This window comes from Danio rerio, chromosome 17 (genome assembly GCF_049306965.1).
Source record: "Danio rerio strain Tuebingen ecotype United States chromosome 17, GRCz12tu, whole genome shotgun sequence".
Lineage (NCBI taxonomy): Eukaryota > Metazoa > Chordata > Actinopteri > Cypriniformes > Danionidae > Danio > Danio rerio.
This window is the reverse complement of record NC_133192.1, coordinates 16,545,017-16,566,971: the sequence shown is the minus strand read 5'-3', so window position 1 is coordinate 16,566,971 and position 21,955 is coordinate 16,545,017. Positions and strand designations below refer to the sequence as shown.

Here is a 21,955-nt window from a genome sequence, read left to right as displayed (position 1 = left end):
TTTTTTGTGGCCACTACACAAAAGTATAGCTATTATTAGATAGTATCACCATGCAGCAAAGTAGCATCTCAATGTGAATGTTTGATTAGGATGTTAAAATTCCCTTTTCTCCGATGTAACTGGTTGTGTTTGACTTCTGTGTTTCATGCAGCCCTCGTAAGACTGGGGATCCAACTGTAGCACCAAAAGAACAGCAACCACAAGAGCTATTTTCACAGTACTTCTCCTTTTAAATTTTTCAAGACACTCAACTCAAGAGCATGTGAAACTGCAGTTTTCAATAGTCCATTCGTCTGTTCTTGATATCTCACTGTGAGTTTGTTATTTTCCCTTTTTGATATGGGCATTTACTTGATTTAAAATGAGATGCACACTCATTTCATATACTATTCATAAATGTATTTTCTGGATGGACTAAAACTGTTGGAATACCAATGTCTTGCCAGTTTTGAAATAAATTGCACAGACACTTACATATATATTTGTACGATGCCGTCTTCTTACCAATTATAATTTATTACAGATGAAAAATAGAATAACTAAGAAAACTACTTCACATTCAGTCATTCATTTTCTTTTCAGCTTAGTGCCTTTATTAATCTGGGGTCACCACAGCGAAATGAACCGCCTAAACTACTTTACAATCATGGTAAAATATAGTTTTAAAATATAGTTTACCCCAAAAATCTAAATCTCAATTTATTTATTCGCCCTCGTGTTGTTTTTATGCAATGTAATTTAATGTAATGTAATGTGTATTCATAAAGCGCATTTATTGTGTATGGCCATACACCCAAAGCACTTCACAATCATGAATGGGGTGGTCTCTCCACACCACCACCAGCATGCAGCATCCACTTGGATGGCTGCCACAGGACAACGGCACCAGAGCGCTCACCACTCACCAGCTATTGATGGAGGGGAGAGACAGTGATAGAGCCAATTCGGTGGAAGGCCATGATTGGGAGGCCATGATCGTAAGGGCCGATAGAGGGATTTTGGCCTGGACACCGGGGTTACACCCCTACTCTTTCGCAAGAAGTGCCATGGGATTTTTAATGATCACAGAGAGTCAGGATCTCAGTTTTAACGTCTCATCTGAAAGACGGCGCTTACTGACAGTGTAGTGTCCCCTTCACTTTTACTGGTGCATTAGGACTCACACAGACCACAGGTTGAGCGCCCCCTGCTGGCCTCACTAACACCACTTCCAACAGCAACCTAGTGTTCCCCAGTGGTCTCCCATCCAGCTACTGACCAGGCTCAGCCCTGCTTAGCTTCAGTGAGTAACCGGTCTTGGGCTGCAGGGTGATATGGCTGTGCATTGATAATGTTTTTATTTTATCACCTTACCATGACAAGTTTACATTGAGTAAAACTTGTCAAAAGGATAAATACAGCATTTGCATTAAATTCCACTTCTGAAGTCTGAAAACTCACAGGGTAGAGACAAGTTGTTTTGTTTATTACTCAAAAAGGTTATAAGAGAAAGTAAATAAAGTAATTTAAAACTGAAATGTTATACTTTTTGTAGGTGAACCATGGGCATTTTTTAGGCCTATTTTAGGGAGGCTGTAGCCCCCCTATATTTCTACTCAGCCCCCCTAAAACTTTTGCGATTAGCTCATAAACTGTACACTAAATTAGCGTCTAAGTCCCCTTTAAATTTGATCTGAAAACAGCTGAAGAATTTGGCTCCTCCCTGTCTTTTGTTTTTCATTTGATCAGCGAACCACAGCTGTGCAGAGTGAGAGAACAAAGTGTGTGTTTATCGATAGATTACGATAGTACTTAGGCCTATAATATCTGCTTATTTGCAGTTCTTTGCTACAGATACACTTGTATCACTTGTACCCCAATGTCATGGAGGAGCCATCGGGTTTCCCATCTACTGTTTCATCGGTGCTCACCTCATAATCACAGCTGTTTCCTCGAAAAAGTAGCTCTTATCAAACATTTCACTATTTAAATTTTAAAATTAACTACCATTATATAACACGTTTTGTGTTAGTGCATGTGGCATTAACTATACCATACAGTCCTGCACAGAAAGGATTAAAACAGTGACAGAACCAATTAGAGAATGTACCCATTTTAGCTGTCAGTCACTGACAGAGATAGAAACACCAAGTGTTGTCGTGTGTTTTCATTCATTCATTTTCTTGTCGGCTTAGTCCCTTTATTAATCTGGGGTCGCCACAGCGGAATGAACTGCCAACTTATCCAGCAAGTTTTTATGCAGCGGATGCCCTTCCAGCCGCAACCCATCTCTGGGAAATTGTTTAAAAAATCTTATTTATTACTGTGATTCAGATCATGAAATATGTGAATTAGCCTGTAGGTTTAAAAATATGTTTGAATTTGCTGTTTAATTTGAAAAGTGGCAGTTTTATTTATTTAATACATGGAAACAAAAAATGTACTTAAATATAGAAAGTGTTTTTTACTACAGTAAACAGATGTGTTGAGCCTATTTGGCTCATTCAGAACTCAAATGGCTATCTCTGTTTTTGCAGTACAGTTTTTTTTCCATATTAAACATTTAAACTTTTATTAATGTCTTACTATTAAATTACTACTTTATATATATATATATTTATAATTTTGTTATTTATTTTTTTACCTCAGGAGTTGAGCCCCCCAAAATGAAAATCCTAAAATCGCCCCTAAGGTGAACTATACCTTGTACATGCACTTTTTTATGGTGCTTTTATGGTTTCCGCTGCACTTTCAGTGACTTGATCTGCACATGGCCTATTTCTCTGCACCTTGTTTAAATAATTCAGTCGCTAAGAACATTTAAAACAAACATTCTTTTATTGGCTGTCCAGATTTAAAACCATCCTTAAATGACCAGTTTTAGGTTTCTCTCTCAGATGTTCGCAATGAGGTGTAAACAGACATTAAGTGTGGGGATGGGCAGTATTTCAGATACATGTATTTCAAATACAGTACGTATTTTAAATACAAAATAGTATTTAGTAATTTGTATTTGTTAGAGTTTATGAAAATGGGTTTATATTTTGTATCAAAATACTTTAGTGTCTTGTATTTTGTGTTTTTAAAATACTGTAAAATACTTTGCAAGAAGTCTACAAGATGACTTCCTAAATTGCGGCCTCAGATTGATGCTTTCTCGGTTTTTTGCCTTGGCTTGAGATTAGAACAGAAAATCCTCAGTGTCAGTCTCAGTGCTGCAGGTGGAAACGCAGAAGAACTTTAGAATAATAAAACACCCAAAGATCCTGTACTGGTGTTCACTAAGGGGGTAAACTGAGACTCTTCCAGTTTAAAAAGAACTGAAAACATAGGCAGGATCAGTAAACTGCACAAATAATAGTAGTTTTAGATTGATTGCTGATGTAGATGCCAAGAAAATAAGACAAACAACATACAGTCCTACAGTGGCGATTCACAATAGCTTATCTGCGGTAGCTCTTTATAGTAATTGAAGAAAAAAAGATGTAAAGTGGAAGAATGTAGTGAATGAGACACAAATATTTAATAATACTCCAGTCTATACAGTCTGGTCAAAAGCTCCAGAGTTTATTTGCAAAAACAGCTCCATTTTATAGAGATATCATTACTAAAACTGGAGATTTTAGTAGTTTTCAGAAATCATGTTTTTTACATTAAGTATGAAAGATTTCAATTGCAAAAAAATTAATTTATCAAAAAATATGTGAAGAAAAAAATTAAATGAGGGCAGTATAGTGGATCAGTGGTTAGCACTGTCCTGTTCCTGTACAGTAGAGGTGAATGAGTTGGCAGAGAAGCTGACTTAAACTTGCTCTGAGAAATGCTGTTGCAATATATCATTATTTACTTTACTAAGTCAGTTTAAAGGTAAGATAATTGATCGAATAGGCTTGTCGATAGAAGGTTTATAAAGAAATGTCATGCTCCTTTATAAAAAGAACTCTGCAGTATGTTCAAAACACAGTATTTTATTTTGATACATTTGTGGCTGCTGTATTTTGTAGTTTATTTTGATACATTTAAAATTGATGTATTTTGTAGGCTATTTTATTTTAAAATACATTTTAATGTATTTTGCCCATCCCTGCGTACAAGCTTAGTTTCAGTACCTCACATTTTTAAGGTAAATAATATATGATTTTAAGGACAGCTCTATACATTAGCATTTCAACACAATAGCCACGATCAAAAATGACATTCATTTTCAATTAATGTCCGAATGATGGCCAATCAAATTAAAGTAGGCGGAGCTTATTGGAAAAACAATGCGCGCGGATTTCATCAGGAAGAGAGGGCGTCGTTTGTTGTTGTTTCACCGCGTTGAACAAGAGCAAGGTAAGAATGAAGTAGCTGGAAATATTTAATATTTGTATTGTCTTAGAAGTTTTACATGACAATTTTTATAATTCATTAATACAAAAACTTCTTTGAGTTGCCCTTTAGGATTTAAATCAAACTTTGCTTATCAACACATACATAAAACACATGTACATACACCTATAAATTACTCGCATATACACCTATACTACTGGATGTTCAAAACAACATAGATGAAACTTGTGTATATACATATAAACTTGACGCATGAATACACCCACATACACACGCACATACATATAAACTCGATCCTTTCTAGAATTCTAGAAACATCCTTGCAGGATGTTGAAGCAAGTTGGAGCTAAAATCTCCAGGACGCCGGAACTGGAATTCCAGAAGGGAACAGAATCGACTGCTACACCGACGTTTGGACACCCCTGTTATTTTGTTTTTTCTATGAAAGTCGATGCTTACCTGTTTTCAGCTTTTGTGTTCAAAAGAATAAAGAAATAAAGGTTTGGATAGAACCAAATAATGAGTAAATAGAATGTGAATGTTGAAGTTTGGATGAACTATCCGTTTAAACTTTAAAAGTTAAATATCTAACAATTGAATTGATTGGGTCTTTGTGTAACCAAAGAAACATTAACCAACAATTCCAGCAATAACATTTTTCCTAAAAATTTTGAATAAATCAGCATTACATGTAAATTGTCATGTTGATAAATTGTAATAATTCTAAGTTTATATTTTAAACAAAATATATGAAGTGTTTACAGTATTTTAATATAAATACACTGATAGAAACAGCATTTCAAATGGAAAGTGATTTTATTTGTTTAGAATTAGACGACACCATTTGACCTGTTACAAAAATCCCCATTTATAAATTGGAGAGTATTAAACATTTTTTAAAAATATTTAACATTTACATTTAAAGTTTCTTTTATTTTCATCAATGAAAATTACTTCTCCTACATGGCATTTTTGCTGTATGGAATGGACAAAACTTTAAAAGATAGTTCACTAAAAAACTGAAAATTCTGTCAACATTACTCTTCTCTACTTGTCAAAAACCCAACAGGCACATTGTGAAAACACACCCCCGTATACATTTCTGGAGAGCGTGAATTATGTAGCCAGAGCAATGTATGTCTGCATTTTGTCTCTAAAATGAACAATATAGTTTGGTACAGTATGATGCCACCAACAAGTTTGTTTCTTTTTTGCACTACCAGCTGGCCGCTTACCTCAAGTGTGGACGGCTTTTCTACTGTTATCAGTTTTCCTAGTGGCTCGCTGCTTATGTCGGTGGACTTGAAATGCAGAGAGGAGTTGACCGTGACAATGGGGTTCGAGTCTGGTGAAGAACGATTCCAGAAAGCAGGTAAAACAAAAACAGAAGCCAAAGAATAAAATAAACAAGTAAATAACAGGGTGAGAATTAGGTAAGATCTGAAAACATGGTAAAAATCAGGTGGTCACGAGGGCTTTTCTTTTTCTGCATTGCTTTTAAAAAAACTATTGGTTGGGTTTATAGAAGTGGGTGGGGTTTAGGGAAGTGGGTGGGCGGGTCTAATCTGTGCTTTTGAAAACATTATCGGTTGGCTTTAGAGAAGGGGGTCAGTGGGAGTGTCAGTCAGTCAGCTGACAGCGGCTTTACGTGAGAACAGCAGGTGCGAATGGCCCTCGCAAGAGAAATTTGAGATCTGGAAAAGTGTTCACAGTGATGAATTCGCGAAAACAAAACTGCAAAAAGAGTACCTCCTGGGACGTATTTTGTGCTCTCCAGAAATGTATACAGAGCTACGATTAAATAATGAGCCTGGGTTGCAAAACCTGTTTGAGTTTCTATTTGGTGTAGTACACAAAAACATTGAAAAGAACTTGTTGGAAACCGGTAACCATTGACTTCCATACAAAAAAAAATTACTATTGATCTCAATGGTTACCGGATTCCAACATTGTTCAAAACAGGTTCTTTTGTCTTCAGGAGGGGAAAAGACTCGGGGATCGATTTTATTTTATTTTTTTAGGATATTTTTTTTAAAACTCAGTATCTCAAACCCTCTCAGATATAACCTTTATTCCAAGGTGACGATATTCCTATGAATCACTACAAATAGAAAACACATGATTCAGAGAACAAAAGCAGACTTGTACTCAGTGCCATTCAATGCTTCAAACATATACTTATCAACGTAAGATTAATGCAAAACAAACACAAATGGAGCAAAAAAAAAATCATCTCAGCAAACTGAAATGTGTCGCGTCATTTTCAATTCCCTTAAAAAATCGTCCAAGATCTTGAACGCGTCTTATGATTTGTGGTTGTGTTTTTCGGTGTCACATGAGCAAGACGATGATGTAGATGAGCAGCAGGCAGATTAGGATGAGGGAGAAGTTGATGATGAGATCCTGTAGGTTGCGTTTGGTCTGCGGGTTCACCTCGATGTTGGATGCTCTCCGGATCGCAGAGCGCGTCATATGCTGCACCCGCTCCATCCTGACAGTCAAAAGTGCAGACTATCGGCAGTGAGAGCAGTGGAGATGATGAGGCTGGTGCTGGTCCAGTGGTGCTTTTTGAGGAAACAGAGACATCAGTCTATTTTAGGATGATGACATAGGCTTTAGAAATAAATAAATAACAGGTGATGAGTATTATAGGGCTGTGTTTTAATGAGGATGGATTAAGCGTTATTTAACCCTTTCGTGCATGATGTTTTGGTTGTGATGTAGAGAGATGTGTCCCAGCAGGCACACAACATCATAAGATGTTAACATAAGGTTAGATTTAGGTCATGACGTCAGGTGATCAAAATGCAATGTCTAGCCAGCGTCTAAGGACAACATTACTTTGACGTCCAATATTGATGCCAAATTACATTGTTATTTGGTTAATTTTAGGTTGTGTTGAAAAGTTATCATAATCCAATATCTGATAGATGTCATGGTGGTAACGTCCATACAACGTCAATGGTGAAACATGATTAGACATTGACATTTGGTTGATTTTAGGTTGGACGTTGGACATTGACGTCGGCCTGACATTGGGTTCTGACTTTTCATTTCCAGACAAAATCCAACATCCCCATTAAATTGGGGTACAACGTCAATATGACATCAAGTTGATGTCCTGTGCCTGCAGGAGTCATTTACATTTAGAAATACATGAATGCACATTCTGTATGCTTTTAATTTACAAAAAAAAACATGGTAACCTATTATGCAAATATCACTTTTATAAGGGGGTTTAAACACAGTTGCGTGGCAACAGTATGTGAATATAATCAGCTTCTAATGATGAAAATGTGTTAATTTTAATTTATTTTTTTTTATAATCACACTTCATAAAAACAGTCTGCAGAAACATTTTGATTGACATTCTCACTTTTGTACATGTAATCAGAGGTGGGAAGCCCCGCCCATTAGCAGACTATCGGCAGTGAGAGCAGTGGAGATGATGTGTGTGTGTGTGTGTGTGTTTGTGTGTGTGTGGTCACGTGTTGTGCATTGTCAGCGGTATAGTGTAGACGGAGAGATTTTATCAGAAATGCTAGATGAAACGCCAGTGAGGATCGTTTTCGTTCTACAATGCCATTTTAAACTAAGACTTATTAGTATAAAGGGGGCCTAAGTGTGTATTTTTGCGAGCAGGTTGCTGCTGCGAAGGGGGCGGGACGGAGGATCGCGATGCTGGCTCAGTATGGCATTGTCTATCAACCCAACCCTTTATACAAATACTACATGGATATGTCATATAGTTAGCAAATAGGGCTGGGCGATAAATCAAAAAGTAATCTAAATCGTCATTCAGAACCTATAATCGATAATTGTCCAGGACAATTTTTTAAATTACTTTCCCTACGTGTCACATGATTCCATTCTGTTAAAGGTTGTGGCTGATTTCTGCTTCCGCAGCCACTTTGCAGCACATCTGATCTTTGGTCAAATAGGACAATGGGCTCATTCTTGAGCCTTACTTTGCACTACATTGATGATCATTGGAAGCTGCGCCAGAGATGCCTTTAGACTGCATATAAAACTTGTCAGAGGGCAAAATAATAATAATAATAATAATATTTGTTCATTAATTGTAATAAAGTTAAAAGTACAATTAATCGATATTTTGATTTTAGGCCAAATCACCCAGCCCTATTATCATATACCGTAGTTCATAAAAATGCATAAAATTAGCATTCATCCATGAATCTTTAACCCCTATTATTATTATTATTATTATTATTATTATTATTATTAGGAGTGTTACTGGGGTTTATTAGAAAACTTTTTAACTTTTATGACTCAAAAAAGCCAAGTCATTGTAGTCAGTGTCTACAGTATGTAGTTTATATTTATGATTCTTCTCCTGGTTAATAATAATAAAAGCAAGAATCCCTCAATCAGATTGTTTAATTTTATGTATTCATAGCATGCATTTGTCTTTTGCATTTTCACCATTTGCCAAAGTAATCTGATTAGCTCAAAGTGCATTTACAGTCACACTCTTACCCTCTTCAGGGCACTCGTGTTGAAATCTGTGAAAGACATGCACTCGATGGAGACAGACACTTGTCTAGCAGCAAACGCTGTAGTCTTATCACTCTCTCCAGATACGTGCACAGAATTTGCCAAAACTTCTCATGTAGTCAGTTGAGTCACTCTAAATGTCAACACTTTTTTTTAAATTACATCGCAGTCAATCATTGGTACATTTCTTTTTTTGTGTGTGTTGTGTTTCATTTCACTTTACTAGACAGTTTCCTCTACGAAAGGTATAAAAAATCATGTAACGCACACAGAGCCATGGATTATCCTGGTTATACCATGGTCAGTTGTCTTGTCACCACAGCAGTGATAATCTGAAGCTGTTATTGGTGTTTTCAGTAAATATTTGACTGTAAAAGTTAATTACAATGTTATTGTTTGTTAGTTATAGCTTGTCAGATCAATTGTTGTGACATTTTAAATCAGAAAGTGTCTTGTGGTAAGATTCTGTTTACATTTGAATTAATTATTGCATTTACTTGAAAAAATAAATGATAGCATCTCCCTACAAAAAAGTGGTAAAAAGAGTAAAATGACAATTAGATGGATGACAATGGATTTAAAAAAGAAATGTATTCTGAGCATAAAAAAAGTTTAATTACAACACAGATGTTGTCAGATTTTATTTGTGCTTTCGAATATGAAAATTAATATTGCTTTGTGGAGAGTAGGGCTGCAAAATATATCATTTCGGTATTTCGAAAAATGATACCACAATATTGATATTGATATTGCAATGTGTGTATCTGCAATAGTCTGTGTCAAGGTGGGATTATAGTTATCAAAAAACATGGTTCAGAACACATGATTTGTGGATATTATTATTACACATGATTGTGAATATTAACTAGGGCTGCACAATATATCGTTTAGCATTGAAATCGCACATCAACAAGTCACATCACAGGATCTGCAATGTCGAGTTGGGATTATCCACAGTTGAAAACATCCATGATTTGTGGATTCAGTGCAAAATTGAACTAAAGTTAACCAACATGTTTATCATTTACATTTTTAAAGGCTGTGAGCATTTTAAGCCAGTTTAAAACATTTAGGCAAAAAATTATAATGTTTGTAACTTTAAGAAAGATTCATTGTATTTATGTGTTTATACAATGCAGTCTATACAGTCATATTTTACATTTATTTGTTTATTATTTTGCCTGAACACTGCTAGACTCCCAGCATAAAATTCTGTGCATTTCAGTTGCACCTTTGCTCCTCTGTATTTACCAATACTAGTTTCATGCAGCACTAAACTACAAAATCATACCAATCAAACCAAAATTATGTGTCATTTCCAAACAGATCCATTTATTTAATCTGGTGAAAGTAAGTAAATATTGCAATGTCACTTTTTTTTCCCAGTATCGCGCATCTCTAATTTTAACCATAATCTAATAGTATGAAAGATTTTTACCTGGATGTATTTTAAGGCCTGCACCTGTAAGATTTAGAGCAAATTTAAACAATTTAGGAAGACGAAAATATACAGTTTGCCACTTTAACAAAGATAAATTGTCTTAAACAAAAAAAAAACATAAAGCACTGTTCATTTCAATTTTATCTTTGTTTTGTTGTTTTCCTCTGTGCTTTAAATGGTTCATAAAACTTTTTTGGAAATTTTGTGATATTTTATGCTGATAGATTCCCCCACAAAATTATCCCAATCAATGTAAAATTATGAATTCTTACCAAACAGATACTTATGTCAAATTGTGAAATTACAATCATTGCGCAATACAAAATATCACAAAGTCAGTTTTTTCAAATATCATGCAGCCCAAGCAGAAAGCCTGATAGACTTTAATGTTTCACCTTTCGCCATTAAATGAAATAGCTGTCCAAGAGGTGAGATGCCATAACATGTATAAACATTTACTTTTATTATTGTAAAATCATTACAGTAGCAACATTATTTCACTATTAAACATCACATTATGACATTGACTATGTTTACATGGACATCAGTAATCAAATCGTTTGCCTTAATCTGAATAAGACAATAATATGATTAAGGTGTTTACATGAGCTGCTTTTTAAATGTTCCTTTAATTATCCTGTTTTACATGTTGTAGCACATAATTCAAATAACTTCATTGCGTCATCGTGCGATTTTTCATTTGTCGATTTTAACTGCAGTTTGGCACATTCACTTTTAATAAAGAACTTTTCATGCCCCCCATGACAAACGACATATTGGATGCGAGTATGATCTGCGGGAATGTTGTTTTAATGGAATTTGATACCGCACGCCAAATGGGAGAAAAAACCTCTGCATTTCGCAATTCAGGTATCTGTGGTCTTTCACTGACTCGGTAGGTATAGAAAATAGTGTCAAACAGTTGTGTGTGTATAGGCTATGCTTTACAAATGCTGCAAAAATCCTACATGATGATGGTAATAGTTTGATTACGTTGTTAACATGTCTTTACTGCACCTCGCTAATATCTACATGCTCCACATGTCTTAATTCCATTTCTGTTTAGTTTATGACCTTAATCAAATTAATCAAAAATTGCTGTTTACATGTTGGACTCTTAATCAGACTATTGTCTTAATCGCATTAAAATTGAATTATTTGTGTCCATGTAAACGTACCCAATGAGAACAATGTAACCGTCACTAGTGGATGGGCAGATCGCACAAAAAAGTATCATGAGATTGTAAAAAGTGATATGTATAAGCAACTAATCTATTAACGTGAAACAGTTATAAACTGCCATAAGATTGCATTGAATAAAACTGACTGAAACTAGAATGCACACCTTCCAGCCAATCAGAATAGAGTATTAAGACAACCTACTCCATGAATTCCAAGTATCTATCTGAATTATTTTCAAGGAACAATGTCCCTATTAACAAAGTTAATTGACCATTAAATTTAATTGGCTTTTCTCTGTCTGCCTCTCTGTCGTGCTTATCCAGCCTCAGGGAATGAGCATTTAAAATGGGGAATTTCAGCGCAGCATATAGTTATAAGAAGTGCTGGATTTTTTTTAATGCCCTCAAGCTCAACATTTGACCTATACTTTTCTCTAGGCTGCTGCTTTGGATAAACACAGCAACTTGATGCCAAAAATAAAGGATAATAGGTTGTACGTCAACACTTGATCTTTAAATGCTCCAAAAGGCAGTGTTTATCAGGGAAGGACTGCATTCCAGTCCTGTAATCCAGTGGCTATTATACTGTAAAGTAAACATGAGCATCTGTGATCAGGACGCACTGAAGTCAACAAAAGCTAGATTTGTCTTTCATTTAGTTTTAGAAGTGTGGCTGTGCAGTATAACAAACAAATCATCAGTGCACCTACTTTATTTTTATAATCCTATGTTAATGTTTGGACTTTGACCGACTGTTTTCTGCTCACTAATTTGCATGGAAACAAATTTGATGAAAGTGGCATTTCAGTACAGCATGCAAATATCCAAATGCCCTTCAGCCTCAGTTTGTTTTTAAATTCTATATTTTGATGTAAACTACATGCAATAGCAGAGATGTAATTTTTAGCGTTAAAGCTCATACTTTAACAATGATTTAGTAAAGTAGCTGTCGTTCAGTTCAAAGACTGACTGATTTATCGAAAGTCTTTTTCTTACCCGTCGAATGGCAGCCAAAGAAAGAAACAGTCCTTTATAAGGATGATTGTGAAGCAGCAGGAAATGTAGACACACTGGCTCTTGGGACATGCTGCAAAGTTTATAGGAGGGATTGAAAGGGGTGTGGAAAACACACAGGAGGGCGGTGGATGTGAGAACAGCACAGGACGGGGCTGTTTTTATCCACTCCTCTGGGCAGTGTTTGTTGTGATGACACACGACTGATGAAGGAAGTCAATGCACGATCATTATTGATCCAAACTTTCGTTTATAGTAAACAGAAAAGACAGACAGAGCAAGTGATTGCAGTGAAACAAAATGTAATATAATAGTGCAGAACAAAAGTTATGTGTAGGCTGTCATTAAAGTTACACTGTGAGAAAAATCCAGGGTTGCACACAATTGTTGTCCCAAACATAAAGCATTCATTCATTCATTCATTCATTCATTCATTCATTCATTCATTTATTTTCCTTTAGCCTTGTTCCTTTATTAATCAGGGGTCTCCACATTAGAATGAACTCCCAACTTATCCAGCATATGTTTTACACAGCGGATGCCCTTCCAGCTGCAACCCAGTACTGGGAAACACCAATACACTCTCATACACACACATACACTACAGCCAATTTAATTTATTCAATTCACCTATAGCGAATGTGTTTGGACTGCGGGGAAACCTGGAGGAATCCCACGTCAACACGCGGAGAAAATGCTAATTCCACACAGAAATGCCAACTAGCCTAGCCGGGACTCGAACCAGCGACCTTCCTGCTGTGAGGCAACAGTGCCCAACAAATATCAATTAATTGGATGTGTCTATTGTAAGTGGACTAAGCATAAACCAATTAAGGTGTCCTAAATAAAACTCAAGAACTGTGTTGTTTTAGCTCGTTTAATAAGTAGTTTGAATAGTTATTTTTGAGTGTACTTCTGTGTCAGTCTAATGTTGCGAGAACTAATTGTGGATAACAAAAGTAATTTTCCAAGTGCAGCTTTAAGATTAGTCGAACAGGCAGGCAGTGGTCAAACAGCAACATACAGGTCATCCAAGCCGTAGTCATAAAAAACAGGTGTAAGCAAACAGCAAAAAAAAAAGCATACAACAAAAAGACAAGGCTTGTGTGTGTGTGTGTGTGTGTGTGTGTGTGTGTGTGTGTGTGTGTGTGTGTGTGTGTGTGTGTGTGTGTGTGTGTGTGCGTGCGTGCGTGCGTGAGTGCGTGTGTGTATATTAATAGTCCAACTGATTAGCGATCATCAACGGTGATCGCCATCTGGTGTGTGTGAAATGGCATGATGGGATTTGTAGTTCGTAAAGGTGACCTTTATATCTCACCAATGATCTGCCAGGACTGGATCGCTGGTGATTGACAAATGTATTCTCAAGAACATGTTTGTTGTTTGTTTTTTTTGTCAAATTTACAGACATAAGTTGTTTTAATTAATTTTTTTTATTTAATAAGATATTTTACATTTACTTACTCAATTATTAGAGATTTTAAATGAATAGATAATATAAATTGTAAATAATTTAATTAAATAATACATATTAAACCAGGGTGAGGCAGTGGCACAGTAGGTAGTGCTGTCGCCTCACAGCAAGAAGGTCGCTGGTTCGAACCTCGGCTCAGTTGGTGTTTCTGTGTGGAGTTTGCATGTTCTCCCTGCCTTTGCGTGGGTTTCCTCCGGGTGCTCCGGTTTCCCCCACAGTCCAAAGACATGTGGTACAAGTGTATTGGGTAGGCTAAATTGTCCTTAGTGCATGAGTGTGTTTGTGGATGTTTCCCAGAGATGGGTTGCGGCTGGAAGGGCATCCGCTTCGTAAACACTTGCTGGATAAGTTGGCGGTTCATTCTGCAGTGGTGACCCCGGATTAATAAAGGGACTAAGCTTACAAGAAAATTAATGAATGAAAGAATATTAAACCAACAAATTAATCCAACCTTCAAAAACATCAAATATTATTACTAATAAAGTACAAAACATCCCCAATTGTCCGTAATTAATTAAGAATTATAAAAATCAGTAACCTTATTTAGTTATAAATCCCATTCAATTTAATAAACTCAAAAAAAAATTTTGCTACTTATTTAGTACTTAATACTTATTTAAAATGAGCTAAAACAACACAATTCTTACATTTACATCACATTTAGCAGACGCTTTTGTCCAAAGCGGTTTATAATTAAGGAGGCATTCAGCGATTCATCAAGAAGAGGCAATACACACAATAAGTGCTAGTTTTTCAAAGTAACTTGTTTGTGCTCAGAGAATTTAGTGTTTAAGTAAGAGTGTTTTTAGAGAGAGAGCGAGACAAAGATATGTGGTCTTGGTTTTATTCACCAGGGTTTAGGTGTTTGCAGTAGAAATGGGTTTTTAGTTATTGTTTGAAGGATACCAGTAAATCTGCAGTCCGTGGGGTAACGGGAAGATGATCCCAGCAGCGAGGAACATTCTTGAGATTTTGGTATCACTTTATTTTGAGGGTCCCTTTAGCGAATTTTGTTGAATTTAAGTTACATTGCATCTACATACCAACTATTTCTATAATCAATAGATTATAAGTAGACTGTTAGGTTGGGGTTAGGGTTAGGTTTAGTGTAAGTTGACACCCACATAGCAAAATTTCTCTGGCCCAGCTCTGGCCCACACAATCAGGTTTTGCTTGGCCCACATGCCGCAGTGAATTACGGTACATGACAGGACCAAATCTGGCTTCCAGACAAGGGCCAAACATTGACCATATCTGGGCCAAGTCTCAGCCAAGTTAATAACTCATAACTGGGCCAGATATAGGTTGGTGTGTCACGATTGCTATGAAATTGATAAACCCATGGAGTGATGCGCTTTAGGCACACTATGGGCACGCTTTTTCTCAAAGTGACCTGATTGGTAGAATTTTTTTTCTTTACTCAAAAATGATTTTAGTGTATTTTAAATGTGGGTCAAGACTGGCCAAACTCACATGGCCTACTTATCAAATTTTTAAATCTGGGCCAAATACCAAGTTTTTCATCTGGCCCAAATCTTGTGTGCCGCCTTAAAGACGGTGCCACCTCTGCCAAACCCGGGCCATGTTTGGCCCACATGCTGTATGCCAGTGCCGGATGAATGCCTGCTGTGCCAGCTTTATGCCAAATCTGGGCCAGAATTCTTTGCTACTAGGGCATGTACTTGCAAAGATACTGATAGTAAGTTAAATGTGTTGAATGAGTAGTATCAGCATTAAACAGACCGTCTACTAATACTAATAAATGAGAATGAATTGACATGTAGTTGCAATGCAACTTTCAGTCAACAAAATGTGCAATTGGGACCATCAAAACAAAGTCTTATCGAGAGTTTTTTGGGGGAAAACTTTTTTATGTTCAGTCAACTTAAATTCATAAAAAATAATCAATTTAACTTTGTTGGGATTCATGTTAGGACAACATTTGAATTGTATGAAACCTTAAATTTTTTACAGTGTAGTTTATATTCAAATAAATTTATTACATCCGAAAGGTCTAGATTGCACCAAGTAGCAATCTAAATTAAACATGATTTTTTCAAAGAACAAACACTGAAATTGTATTTTCTTATAGAACATGCTCTAATATTTTTTTATTTACAACTTTCATTTTTGCAAAGTGTTGTTGTTTCAAATCTGAAACAAAGACTCTTGTTGATGCTGAGAAAAACACGAAGACCCCGCGGAGACTTCTTTGTGTTAAAAGAGCTTTACAGGCTTTAGAAAACCTAAATCAAGCGCGGGATAAACACTGGAAAAGCGCACTGCTCTTATCATACAGCCAAACGATGCATACAGGAATGCCTGCTGGTTGTGTTTTCCCTGGATTTGACTTTGCTGGCTTTGGCATTCCTCCATGTGTCCTGCTGTCCCACAGAATTGCCGGACACAAGTGTGCAATTCCACAGCATAAGCCCTGGTAGCACACGACCGCTTCACAATGAAAGTACAGTAATAAGGGAGAAGGTGACAGTGCAATGTGTCATCACAGATGGATGAATTCATCTCTGGATGAGGATTGCTTTTATCCCGTCCTATATAAAAGCCTTTTCTCAGTCACTCTACACTGTAAAAATATGTTTGTTGAGTCGGTTTTAAATTTTTTTTTACTCCTCTGCCTTATTAACATTATTATTTTTTGTTGTTGTCTTGACGAAATATCTTGTTTGATTAACTTTTCTTTAAAAAGTCCCAATAATAAAACTGCTTAAGTTAGCTTGGCTATTAGACATCTTAAGTCAAGCTGTCAATATGGGAAAATATTTTAACTTGAATTGATGTAACATTTTAAACAGAAGCACATTTGTTTGGTTTAAAATCTTTAGACAACAAAATCTTTTATCAACTCACACACATTTATATATAAAATCACACATTTCAAAAGGTGCTGCTGTTTAATGAATGACCTTTGCAAGGGCCTAAGAATTAATTGCATTTTGTCACATCAAAACCACTGTTTTTACATTTTTATAGAATTTCATATTTGTAATTTCAGGATCATTGTTTGGATGAATGCATAATGTGACCTGTTTACATATAGCTCATCTTCAAAATATATATCACAGACTGCTTTCAAGTGTTTCTCCTGCTTGGACAATACAGGTATGATTGAAAAAAATCAACCTAGGCTCATTCTGATTACATACCCATATTTATATTTCTGGAGAGCGGTAAATGCGTCCCAGGAGCTAAGTTTTTTTTTTTTTTTTTAACAGTTTTTGTGTTTGCGAATGCAGCAGTGGCTGCTGTGTATGCTTTTTCAGATGTCTCTCACGAGTCCCATATGCGTCTGCTGTTCTTGCTTAACTCCACAAGAGGCCGCTTTCGACTGACTGAATGACCAACCGACCAATCCTCCTACATTCCTTTTTCCCTAAACCCCACCGACAGTGCTTTAAAAAGCAATCTAAAAACAGAAAAACCCCTTGCCTGATTTTTACTACGGTTTCAGATTTTACTACATTCTCACCCTGTTATTTTCTTGTTTATTTAATTTTTTAAGTTTTGTTTTTGTCCTACCTGCTTTCTGGAGTCGTTCTTCGCTGGACTCAAACCCCATCGTCACAGTCAACTCCGCTCTGTGTCTTAAGTCCTCCGACATACACAGCGAGCCACTGGACAAACTGATAATAGCATAAAAGCCATCCATACTGAAGTAAGCTGTCAGTTGGTAAGCGCAAAAAGGAGCGATGTGTCATCGTTTCAATGACGAAATGCAGCCATATGTTCCTCTGGCTATCAATTCACGATCTCCATAAATCTATATAGGGCTACGTTTTCAGAATAAGCCTATGAAAAGGTCTTCTCTTCAGTCCAACTGTGATTTTTTTTTTTTTTTATTGGTCATTGAATATCATTATTATAATATTTTACCTCAAACTGTGTTTCTGTGGCTGTCTGAAGTACAGTATATGAATATGTGGCACATAATTGACTTCATGTTGCTAAGTATTTAGCTATATCAGAAACAAAGCCTGCGTCCGAAACCGCATACTTCCATACAATATAGTACGCTAAAATCAGTATGCGAGCCGAGTAGTATGTCGAATTCATAGAATTCGAAAATCAGTATGCGAGAAGTACCCAGATGACTTACTAATATATATATTAAGGGGGACAGACTTGATCGTGTCATTTGCAGTGCATATGATATGGAAGTGAGAGTAAACTTTTTGGAAAGATTAATTTGAATAAACACTTATTGAACCAACCAGCACTGTTGACAACAGTGGATGGGCAAAACCATATGCTACCATGTGCATATACCCACCAATGCTAAACCTGTTCCCAAGCACAAATTGACATCAGTTTCAAGGTAAAACAATGCAGTGACAAGCAATTTTGTAAATGTGCTTGATTTAGGAAAAACTGAACACTGTAAAAGAAGGAAATACAGCTGAGGATGCACGAGAGATCCGTTGTTAGTTCATCTGTTGTTTGTTTTAGCTTTCTTGCAGAGAGAAAGATTGTGCCAGGTAAAAGTGAAGATGCAGAGGAGAAATGAGTGATCATCCAGCGCTGTCAGCAGCTCATGGTTAGGGCGGATGGATGGATAGATGAATGGCTCCGAGCTGAAATGTCAGGTCAGCAAAGGTGCAGCTTTTCCACAGGATAAGAAACGGGGCCTGTGTGTCTGACACGTAGCAATGGCATTTTGTAAAGGTGAAAAGTAGAGGCCAAATGATTAAGTTCTGTGTATTTAGTCAGGCTGTTTGAACAGGGATTCACAGCTTTGGTCTGGATTCATCTTATAAAAATTGTAATAATAAGGTGCCATATTGGAAAATAAAACAGCCCTTTAATAGCTATAACAAAGATATTATAAATATTGCCATGCGTCATAGTTCATATCTTATCATTTTATAATAACATTAGTAATAATAATGTTTCTTGTTCATTCATTCATTAATTTTTCTTCGGCTTAGACCCTTTATTCATCAGAGGTCGCCACAGTGGAATGAACTGCAAACTCATCCTTTAAATGTTTTACAACGCGGATGCCCTTTCCAGCAGCAACCCAGTACTGGGAAACACCTATGCACTCTCACATGCACACATACACTACGGCCAATTTAGCTCTTGCAAATATAGTTGCTGGCCATGTCCATTCCTTTATGACCACAGTGTACCCATTTTCTGATGGCTGCTTCCAGCAGGATTACGCACCATTTCATAAAGCTCGAATCATCTCAGACTGGTTTCTTGAACATGATAATGAGTTCACTGTACTCAAATGGCCTCAACAGTCACCAAAGCTCAATTCAATACAGCTCCTTTGGGATGTGGTGGAATGGGAGATTCGCATCATGGATGTGCAGCGGACAAATCTGCAGCATTTGTGTGATGCTATCATGTCAATATGTACCAAAATCTCAGGAATATTTCCAGTAGCTTGTTGAATCTATGCCAGGGATGGGCAAACTGGCCCTCGAGGGCCGGTGTCCCTGCAGAGTTTTGTTTCAACACTAGTCAAACACACCTGAACAAACTAATCAGTGTCTTCAAGATCACTTGAACTCTATAGGGAGGTATGTTTGAATAGGGTTAGAGCTAAACTATGCAGGACACTGGCCTTCCAGGATCACGTTTGACCACACCTGATCTATGCCATGAAGGATTAGGTCAGTTCTCAAGGCAAAAGGGGGTCCAACCCGGTACTGTACCTAATAAAGTGTACTGATTCATTTTTATGTATCTTTTTAGTTATGTTTATGGATATAACGATGAGCAAAACTCCATTTTGGAATCTGTGCAGTTTAGCCAAAACAGAGACACAGTTTTTGTTATCAGCATTGAAAGATGTTCAAATTTTTAAGGGCCTGTATATTTTGCAGCCCTATACATAATTACATGATTGGTTGGATTGTTGTTTCCTGCTGTTTAGAGTTCTTCATCCTGTTGTGGCACTAGAAATGAATTATTATATCCAGGCTGAAATTGGAATTAGATAAGGCACGATGTGTGATGAACATGCAGAAGTGAATGTCTTCCTGTACGTGAGCTGTTAGCAGAGGTTTCCCGCACACAAGCCGACAGATTAACACACCTATCAACTAAAGACAGACGCTTCCCTCAGCTCTGTAAATTAAAAAGCTCTGCGGAGGGATTTGGAGAGATGGGCTATTTTTATACACATGCACATTCACATCTGTCCTTATATGGCAACCCAGACACATAATATCAACTGGACACAAGATAGATTTCACTCACTTGTTGCTTTCTATGTAATCAGTTTAAGTGAGATGTGTGGATGATTCTGAATCTGGAGATACGTTTAGATTTTTAAAAGTTGAGGAAACAAAATGTTCACTAAAAAAAATAATTTCCAATATCTGATTAAAAACATTCAATTTAAAATGACAATACCATTTTTTTTACTTCTTAATTTAATTTACAAAATGAATGTTTAGAGTTTTATTTGTCAACCCTGTTACTGTTGGTTGTGGTGGATGTACTGCCAGCACTGGTACAGAGTTTCACAATGACAGGAATTAAAAAAAGATTAATTTAAAGGGCACCTATGATGCAAAATCAACTATTGGGAGACACTATTGACTTTTGGAAGCTGTTAGGACAAAACTGTGTATAGTTATAGTGTGTTCACTGTCATATTGGAGAGATATAAACAAGTCTGTTTTTTAAAATTTCCTTAAAATCGGATCCAAATCCTAACGTGATGAAGGTGTGTAGTTTTCTCCACCCACTGAATTGATTGACAGGATTGTATTATCATGTCTTCATAGTAACGCCTCTAAACATCCACAGAACAGGCTCAACCTGCAGTGTGTGTGGGTCCTAATGCCTAAGTATAGTGAAAAGGACTATACTGTTCAGTAAGTGCCATCTTTCGGATAAAACGTTTAAAGTCCTGACTATCTATGGTCCCAGGATGTCCTTCAAACAGCTGCTGTGTGGTCTGGCGCAATATGGCTGTCGTTGCGTCATCCAGGTGGATGCTGCACACTGGTGGTGTATGAGAAGATTTCCCCTAATGTATAAAGCGCTTTGAGTGCCCAGAGAGTTTTACACCTTTAAAACATTTATAAAACAGAGCATATTTGTAACAAAGACAGTAATATCGCTATGTAATTCATTACCGCTGGAATTAAGACCACCTCATAGTGTACTGCAAACTTTGTAACCCCATATGTGTGAGACTCATCGTTAAAGAAAGGCTTGAATAAACTCCACCACAAACACATCAAATAAACTTACTTGGTATTTTTGACTAATGAGCTGGATTCCTGCTTCATCAGTGTCTGTCTCTGTCACTGACTGCTGTTTATCTGACAATATGCAGGAGAAGCAAACACACACATGGGATTGGTGGACGGAGAGAACCAGCTCATTTGCATTTAAAGGCACAGGCTACACAAACAGCTACACTTTGCTCTGAGCACAAAATGGGCAGATTCTGCATTGTATAACGAATAATCTGATGTGTATTTTGAGCTGAAACTATAAAATAGAAGCACTAACTTTTTAGCCTGTTTTAGTCTGCTAGCAAGAGTTCATGGCACTAATGAAATTGTGTTTAAAATATATTAATTAACCTACTCTGTGATCAGTGATAAAATCTATTGTCTTTTTGATATTGCTGTTGGCTTTGCTGTACAAAATGTAAAAAAAAAAGCTTCTTAGATAAAAAAATTCTCAAAAAGAGCACACACACCTTTCAGTGCTTCGGATCTTATTAATGTGACACTTTGACATCTTCCCTGTATCTTAGATATAGTTGCAAGATAATTTTTTTCAAATAAAGTTTGGTATTTTAACAGAATTGACGCAAAATATATTGATATTTTGAAAGTTATTTTTCAGCAATTTATTGTTGTTAAAGTAGGCAAATGAATATACTGTATATGTATTGTTTTATTTCAGCTAAAATAAAAGCAGTTTAAATTTTATAAAACCATTTAAAGGGCAAAATTGTTAACCCCTTTAAGCTAAATTCTTTTTCGACTGTCTGCAGAACAAACCATTGTTATAGAATAAGTTGCC

The 21,955-nt window shown here is 36.4% G+C and overlaps 3 protein-coding genes across 24 annotated transcripts in view; 2 read left to right on the top strand and 1 right to left on the bottom strand.

Moving 5' to 3' along the window:
- Positions 1-477, top strand: part of fam184aa (family with sequence similarity 184 member Aa) — a 73,561-nt gene extending 73,084 nt beyond the window's left edge. For 3 of the 4 annotated variants that reach the window (XR_012392681.1, XR_012392682.1, XR_012392683.1), the window contains one exon: positions 152-477. Coding sequence is in view for 1 of the 4 variants with exons in the window: in NM_214813.1 (NP_999978.2) it covers positions 152-160 (9 nt within the window). In the remaining 3 variants the exon portion in view is untranslated. The remainder of the gene's footprint in view (positions 1-151) is intronic. The other variant, NM_214813.1, reaches the window with a different exon arrangement.
- A 3,808-nt stretch (positions 478-4,285) lies between these two features.
- The window catches only part of ros1 (c-ros oncogene 1, receptor tyrosine kinase), a 59,025-nt gene continuing 41,355 nt past the window's right edge, over positions 4,286-21,955 (top strand). For 6 of the 19 annotated variants that reach the window (XR_012393281.1, XR_012393268.1, XR_012393282.1 and 3 more), the window contains exon 1: positions 4,286-4,314. Coding sequence is in view for 5 of the 19 variants with exons in the window: in XM_073928264.1 (XP_073784365.1) it covers positions 18,511-18,537 (27 nt within the window). In the remaining 14 variants the exon portion in view is untranslated. Of the gene's footprint in view, positions 4,315-4,615; positions 4,812-5,534; positions 5,684-16,949; positions 17,057-18,400; positions 18,538-21,955 lie in introns of all 19 variants that reach the window. The other 13 variants (XR_012393267.1, XM_073928266.1, XM_073928261.1 and 10 more) reach the window with 5 other exon arrangements.
- pln2 (phospholamban 2) lies at positions 6,454-12,520 on the bottom strand. The gene is made up of 2 exons (XM_068214538.1): positions 12,445-12,520; positions 6,454-6,875 (listed from the first exon to the last, which is right to left on the bottom strand). Exon 2 carries the CDS (start codon positions 6,799-6,801, stop codon positions 6,643-6,645), a length of 159 nt encoding a protein of 52 aa, XP_068070639.1. The 5' UTR covers positions 6,802-6,875; positions 12,445-12,520; the 3' UTR covers positions 6,454-6,642.